Raw genomic sequence first — 8286 nt, forward strand, 5'->3', positions numbered from 1 at the left:
ATTTGTGGCGCTATGTATATTTAATTTTTGTGGGTGTGAGGACTTAGACACATACACATGTGCACAAAATACCGGTGCATTTTTTCATGTTTGGATGCGCAAAGAAAAATTTGGTTATAGCCCTTTATACAATTTGGTGACTTTAAAATGTTCGCCTACTTTACTGTTAGAATACGTGATTCAGAAATAATTACATAAAAAGTGTATGTTTTGGGAAATGGAACATGAATTAAATAAAAATTCCGTCAGTTTGATGGCATTGACACAACTTTATTCACGCAAACAGGACACGTCCCTCAAGAGAGACAAAACTGCAGAAGACGTCGTAGAACTGATCAGCTGATGGGCCATGCGGGAGCTCAGACGGTTGCGTAGTACGGGTAGGCTCCGCCCACAGAGGGAACGACGGCACTCGGGTAGACGCCGGAGTAGACTCCAGGGGTGTAGACGCTGGGTACGATTCCGGAGGAGTAGACGTGCGGGGTGACGACGCCCTGGTAGACTGCGGGTACGACGCGGCCGCCCACCACCTGCTGGGGCTGCGACTGCACCACGGCCTGGTACTGCTGCTGCTGCGGCTGGATGGCGCTAGTGCCGGCGGGCACCGCTGGCACAGTGGCGGCGCTGGCGGCGGCCACCGCGCCCAGGAGCACCACGGCGAACACCTGCGGGCCAACAAGTGCACGCTGCAGTAGGCTCCCTGCAGGTTGATGCAGCAGATTCTTCATACGTCTGGCTTTTACTGCACAGTTTCAGAGTATTTACAGGTGTCAGGGAACAGCCAGACGCTATTGTAATTTAGTGTTTTGATCTGCGATTACTGTGTGTTACTGTGTGAGAAACGGAGAGGTGGAAGTAAAAGCGCGAACTGATGCTGATGGAGCAGTCAGTAGAGACGCAAACCCTTTCCCTGCGGGTCCCACGTACTACAGTTCTATCCCAGGATCTGCCCCAGTGGCTCGGCTGGATGGAGGTACTGAAGTCAGCTCTTATCGTAAGCAATTGGCCTTTGGTCATGGTGAGAATACAGTGACACAATTATATGATCCTTACTGTAAGTATGTGATTGTTATAGTTTCTACACGTGCGAAGTCATAATACGACACTCTTCTATACTTGGGAGTACTGACTGAAGTCATCCAAGCAGTGAGATCCCACTCCGTCAAAGAACAAATACCAACACTTAGCCACGCCCCCACCAAACACAATTCTTAATATTATATATACAATAAAAGGGTAAAGTACCCGCACTCGTGGTGACGGACGAAGAGAGACGAGCACACATCCGATAGTTCCGTAATGCTCTTGACATTTCTTAAAGTGCTGTAGATCTCCTGTTCCTACCTAAGGAAAGAGTGGAGAAAAGAGATCGTAGCCTGTAGAACCATATATTCTTTGGCACAGCTGCACAGAACCTCTCATTGTCGATTACCGACCACTAATGTAAAACTGGATTTTGGCGTTTTGCCTTTCCGAAGTACCCTTGGTGGTACTATACCCATCATAGTACTTCTTCATGCAGACCATTTCCACAGCCTATGTACTACTAACATAGTCGTTAATATTCAAAGACAAAATTTAGTAACTATTGAACCTCACTTCCACATGGGATCTCCCTTTTGCTAGATTCTCAATAAACCGACTCCAATACAGGTGTCCCTACCATATGATCCATAGCCATCACAGCTTCTAGCGTTAACATTACAACAGAGGTGCTCACCACTCGCAACACCTAAAGGTGACGCATAGGCTTTCCGATCACAACGGTATGTTTAATCATAAGCATCCAGTTTCGGTCGGGCGGCCACTTTCAAGCCGCGGATCAACACAATATGAAGTCAAAAGCTTCTTTACTTCAAATGTATTATTATCTTCAGTTGTGGCATCTGCTACGCAAATATATGTGACAACTGTAGCAACTGAAAACAATTATGTATCTGAAGCCAAGGAACCTTTCTTTAACTTGGCCTTGTCTTCAGCCGCCTCTTAGAGATTTTCAGTTGATAAACAGTGCTCTAAGGCTCACTTCCTTCAGACCACAGTGTGCATTCCATAATGGTGGTTCCACTACTCACAAAGTGTACTCGAAAATGTCTATGATCGGAGGACTCTGTTGGTTTTGTATTAGAATTTCGCACTTGAGACTGTAGTATGCAAACCATTACTAACTCTGTGGCAGATGTTGCGATGTATTTCAATATCTATTTTAATATCTTCCCACTCCAGTCACAGGTGAAGAGTGATGATATATATTTTTCACTACTGTGTGAGGTGTTTCGTGTCTAATTTCGTCTGCATGATCTCTTCTCTACGCGGTGGATTAGCGACGCTCAGATATTAGTGATATACTCTTAATTAAATATACACAGTTCTTAAACTTCCTGACAAATTAAAACTATATTCCACATCAAAGATCTATCGCGGTGAAAAAAAAAAGGGTTGAAATACTGCCATTTACTGCTTACGTCTCCGTTTTACTTTATCTTCCGGATGATAAATCTAAACACAAAATAATTTCCAAATTTCCCCTTATATGTAAAATAAACGTTGAAAATGAGTGAAAAACCAGTAAATACCTCCGGTCCTGCCAATAGTGGTAGATTAGTTCTTATATTTATCGATGCGCAATACGGTGTTAGTATTTGTTTCGATACCAAACATCTCAAGAAGGCTGGTGCTAGAACATCCCTAGAATAGAAACATGGGGGCACAAACGTATTTTTAGTTTCTACCCTGAGAGATGTAACTAAAAATTTTTGAAGCAGATGCTCGGGATGTGTGCGACAACTTTGATCGAGTGTCCGCTGGTTAACGTTTTCAACATTTCTGTTACTATCTCTCCTATGAATGAATCGACCCCTGCCATTCGCGCTACCTAGAGCTGAGCTATATTGTCATTCCACTTCATATCTCAAAAGACGGTTACTCCCAAATATCCGCTTGAAACGACCGAATCTAGATGTGAACCATTAATACTGCAATTAAAGAATACCACACTCTGAAGTACTGCTAGATGGTTTGCTATCTATTTCTCTACTTAAAAGCTAGTTAGCATTATTTGAGAAGTGCTGATATTGTGCCGGTGTTCACTGAATAAGATTACAATTTTTGTCGTATCAAAATTTTCTGGTAGAATTCTGTATTTATTGCCTATGGAAAAGACTGCAGTTGCTACTAACATTATGCATTGAATATTTCTTTCTATATTCATTGCAATGCTCTACCGAAATAGTTTTGTAAAATGTTGTATGATGGTCTCTGGAGATCCTAGGGCCGTGATTCAAATTATAATCTCACTATACTGGCAGGAAATGTTGGACAAGTACGAGAATACCCCTTGTACATCTACATCTATATCTACATACATACTCCGCAATCCACCATACGGTGCGTGACGGAGGGTACCTCGTACCACAACTAACATCTTCTCTCCCTGTTCAAGTCCCAAACAGAACGAGGGAAAAATGACTGTCTTTATGCCTCTGTACGGGCCCTAATCTCTCTTATCTTATCTTTGTGGTCTTTCCGCAAAATATAAGTTGGCGGCAATAAAATTGTAGTGCAGTACAATTTCTGACTTACAGTGTAAATGGAACACCGACCATAAGTAGCCCACGCACAAATGACTATCTCACTGTTAAGCTGGTAAATGTTTTGAAACTGACTAGTAAGTTAATAAGGGTAAATATACTAATTTTAAAGTATGGTGGATTGTTATGCAAGATTGGTAGTCATGACAAAACATGATCAGTCACATTTGGGCCACTGAAAACGATTTGTAATACCGATACGCTCCAGGTATGTCCTTTCGTAGCATTTTAGTATGCGTCATTCGAACAGTGCTGCTCAACACATTAATACATGTTTTACGCCGTACGGGATCGTCGCACGCAGTACTGGAAAGACACCGACGAGAGAGAGGGCGCCGCGATTGAGATACTGGAATCGCTTTCAGGGCGACAGCAGTTCAAACCACCGTACAACCTCATTTATCTTTGGAACGTTCTCCGTAACAGCGCTTAAGGAAAATGTCACGGTGATTCCTGAGTCCAAGTCAAGCTGTACATCCCCTTAAAGTAGCTTGGAAAGATAGCTCAAATTCCGGGGGAAGACAAGACCTCGAATAGGACTGTCCTTAATAAATCAATATAGAGTTTAAACCTGTTTTCGGGTTGCGGAGTACTTTACGATTTACGTAACTTGTTATATTTCGGACCCACGAACCTCGTATTCTTTCTGACAGTGCTTGTCTGGAGCAAGGCTTTTTATGGGAACGAAACGTGAAGCTTCAAATTTTCGTGTTGAGGAGAACTTTACGATTTACATAATATGTCAGTTCCATTTTGTTTAAATCACAACCGCCAAAACGTGCATCTGATTCTGTTGGATGTGACTTGGTAAGTAAGTAAGAAAATGTGGAAGTCCCATTTAATATCATAGACAGGATATGAAGCACATTATATGGGTAAGACTGCCCAAACCGGAGATGAATATCAAAAAGGTAAATAATACTATTTAGAAAGTAAAAGAACTGTCTTATTTATCAAATATACTTACATTGTATGGCTGAAGCAAAGAAAAAATCATATTTCACAGTCTAAGAATTGCATCCACCATAAGAGACCCAATGGAGATGTAGGAACAGATGCAAAGTGTTGATGAGAAATCGAGGAATAAGTTCCTGAAAGTCAATCATTTTACCCTTAGGATCTTCTCCTGGCTGACTCATTTCTGCAGAAGAACCATAAGGGCTATGTGGGCCTGCCTTGATTCAACAAACAATGTGTTTACATTCAGACGGTCCAACGAACATCCTGCTGTTGCTGAGAGTACTTGTCTAGAGCAAGGCTTTGTACGGGAGCGAAATGTGCTTCGCTGTGGTAACAGAAGGAAAAGCTACATTCTAAATATGATTATGTAGAGAGAGGTTTGTCAGAGATTATGTGGACAGTTGAAATAAGAGGAGGAGATTAGTGTTTAACGTTCTGTCAAGTTTTGACTCTATAAAGTTTAGAGATATACAATTAAGTAGTTGAATTTTTGAATGATAGTACCAGTTAGTTATAGTGGACAGTGAAGGTTCAAGAAAACCAAAAGTAACTTCTCGTGTACGCCAAAGAAATTTAATAGGTCCATAGGCGTTTTCAGTATAAATTATTTGTCGGTTAGTGTTAGCAACATTGTCAGTTTTTTCGCTTACAGTTGCAGAGCCAACTGGAAAATATCACCTCTGTACGACTCTGGTAAACAAAGGGTGTCGTAGATAAAATGTCTTTGAAATCAGAGAGGAAGAAAGAGATCGTAATTTATTGCATGTCAATGATAAATATATAGAGGCAGGCATATCGATTAAATGTGAAGTAGTGTGACTATGAACCAGTATGAACTGATACTAATACATAAAATCGGTAGTAGGCAAGGCGAATAGAAAGTTTTGTTGGAACTATCCTGCTATAATCCTGAAACGTCTGTATGGTTTGTATGAAACTATAGCACAGTTCCTGATGAGGGTAACAAAAATTTAATGTAGTACTCGTGAGACCCAGTCCGGTGATTAGTGAAATTGGTATCTGAGATTTTGTGCAACACTTTGATGCCTCCATTACACCTCTTACATGTTGGAGGGCACGCAGAGATGCATTCCGTCGTTTCATACGTGATTACATTGCAAGAGGACGTCACTAATATTACTCTGAGGTCCTTCACCCCACGCCTACTTCATAATGTATATATGTAGATGTAAGAGTACCCTTAATGAGTATGAAACGTCCTGCCGGCCTCTGTGGCCGAGCGGTTCTGGGCGCTTCAGTCCGGAACCACGCTGCTGCGACGGTCGCAGGTTCGAATCCTGCCTCGAGCATGGATGTGTGTGATGTCCTTAAGTCTGTTAGATTTACGTAGTTCTAAGGCTTTCTGACTACCTCAGATGTTAAGTCCCATAGCGCTTAGAAGGTTTTGAATTATTTGAAATGTCCTGACGGTTTGCAAAAGAGTGCCTTGAACCAAGAAGCCTGCCTTTTACGGTCAATGTCCCTACTGTGCCATCCAGATACGACTCAGTGTCCTGTGTGTGATTGTGATTTACAGGCGATCAACGGCGAGATTGGCTTTGTACCAACCCTCATAGTTCCAATTCCACGAGGAATTCTTTCCTATTTTCCACACTTCAAAGATGCTGCACTTCAACTCTCAGAAGACATTTACTGCAGAAATAGATTAGCTACAGCCCAGGGGTTGTTTCTGGAGTGAAGTAAAAGTGTGGCTGACTAGGGAGAGAAAGCGTATGGACATACTAACACACGGTAAGTACGGTACGTTCATGGATGCGGTATTTACTTACATATGAAACCGCCTGACAAATAGTAGACTAAGGTGAAAGCGAATATTAGGATAATAGAAGGTTGATGAGCCTAAAAGTTAAAAAAAAAGGAACGGGAAAAGCTTTTTACACACAAAGAGTTCTGTAAGAAGGACTGCCTCGACAAAACCAGAGAGGTTCCCTAAGGCGAAGGCTAGTAGCAGCAAACCGTCGCATACTTACGGCGTTCATGTTGGCTAGCTGAGGATGGACGGCGTCGGGGTGTATGCAGAAGTCTGGTGGAGCACCAAGTGTGTCTTCCTCTGGAGGCGTCTGCTCTTTTATACTCGTTCGGCCGCTGATACTCGCATCGAAGGTGGTTCTGATTTGTCGCCCCAGCGGAGACCAGCGTTTGGCACGTTGAGTAGGGGGGGGGGGGGGAGGGAGCGGACAGGCTGCTACCATGATGCGGTTTGCCTCCCACCCTCCACCCTCCCCTCTGCGCAGAGCGGAACCAGTTCTGGTGTTATCGCACAACGGCCCTAGTGGCTAGCGACAAGTTCTGTGCGGCAAGACTTAAAGACGCCATATGTTCCGCTGTCGCGACGCCAGAAAAAAAAGTGCAAAGACACGGTCAAGAGTGAGGTGACAGAGGAATGAAAAGTAGCGCATACACAATACCTGTTTGAAATCTGTAACAGCGATAAAGAAACATCTAGTCTGAACTTCATATTCTCTAAAGCATTCTGCTCATTAGTCGACCTAAATTAATTAGTTCTTTAATTACACACTTTTCTTCCACTCTGTTGAATGTTGTGTCCAATTTATACGTCGTTAGCTTATTGTTTCTTCATACATCAAAGGGATAAATGAATTTTTTCTGGAATAATATTGTTATCCGACTGATTCATTTCATTACGCTCAAAATTCGAACTGATTGTATTCTTCTTTTGTCAGTCCAGGATACATTTGTACATGCTAATGTAGTGTTAGATGTTCCTTTCAAAGATGTCAGCTATGTACTCTCCCTTCTCGTTACAACTAGAATAAGTTAAAATGGGCATAAATCATTTGAAACATTTAATCTGCTTGTAATGTCGTTTAATCTGCATACCTATTATCAGACCCTAGCAGCTGAAAGCGTCCTACCTACTCTATTGAAAGTTCGTCTACTATTTTTTGTGATTCGTTTAAAGATCGTTAGCTTACGTTACTCAAAATCTGAGATGACAGTTCTTACCTATTTAAGACATGAATTTCAAACTGAAGAAAGTATTTGCTTATCGAAAAAATTACTATGCGCGCGTGTGTGCGTGTGTGCGTGTGTGCGTGTGTGCGTGTGCGCGTGTGCGCGCGTGCGCGCGCGTGTGCGCGCGTGTGTGCGCGTGTGCGCGTGTGTGCGCGTGCGCGTGCGCGTGCGTGAGCGTGTCCTGGTATAAATCTGACAACTTGGTTACCTTCACATTTGCAGTGTGTGGCAATATTTTCCAGATATATTTGAATAAAGTTAGTACAAGGTAACCATAGACAAATAGAAAGAGAAATGTTAATTGAATAAAGTCACTGCTTGTTATATCAACATAATAACTGTAAATATTAAGATAAAAATTATGGATGTTCTTCGGTACATAGAGAACATTCACAATTATGTACTTCTCAGTTGCAAGAAAATTGCAAACTGCTATTGCTTGCGGACTTTGCATTGAATGGTGTCATTGAATTTCTGCATTGCTTCAGTCGAGAAACACTTCATTTCAAGCCGACGATGTTCACTCGCATTGGAAGCTGTAAGCGAGGAATGATAAAATCGGATGTGAATATAGCCGTTCACAGGTTCAGTTGCTTTCAAAGGTATCACATCGGACACTATTAGATATTCCGGAAGTTTTGAAGACGATCAGGGCTATGTGCTAAGATTACTATCTATGTTAACCCTATGTAAGTGTAATGAAATCCATTCAGCCTGGCAGACAAAACCATTGTAGAGT

General features: G+C 42.2%; 1 protein-coding gene across 1 annotated transcript; it reads right to left on the bottom strand.

Moving 5' to 3' along the window:
• Nucleotides 1-249: 249 nt before the first annotated feature.
• On the bottom strand, nt 250-6671 carry LOC126203428 (cuticle protein 9.5-like). The gene is made up of 2 exons (XM_049937741.1): nt 6542-6671; nt 250-665 (listed from the first exon to the last, which is right to left on the bottom strand). The coding sequence occupies exons 1-2, from the start codon at nt 6548-6550 to the stop codon at nt 360-362; spliced, it is 315 nt and encodes a 104-aa protein (XP_049793698.1). The 5' UTR covers nt 6551-6671; the 3' UTR covers nt 250-359.
• Nucleotides 6672-8286: the final 1615 nt, after the last annotated feature.

This window comes from Schistocerca nitens, chromosome 9, assembly GCF_023898315.1.
Source record: "Schistocerca nitens isolate TAMUIC-IGC-003100 chromosome 9, iqSchNite1.1, whole genome shotgun sequence".
Taxonomy (NCBI): domain Eukaryota; kingdom Metazoa; phylum Arthropoda; class Insecta; order Orthoptera; family Acrididae; genus Schistocerca; species Schistocerca nitens.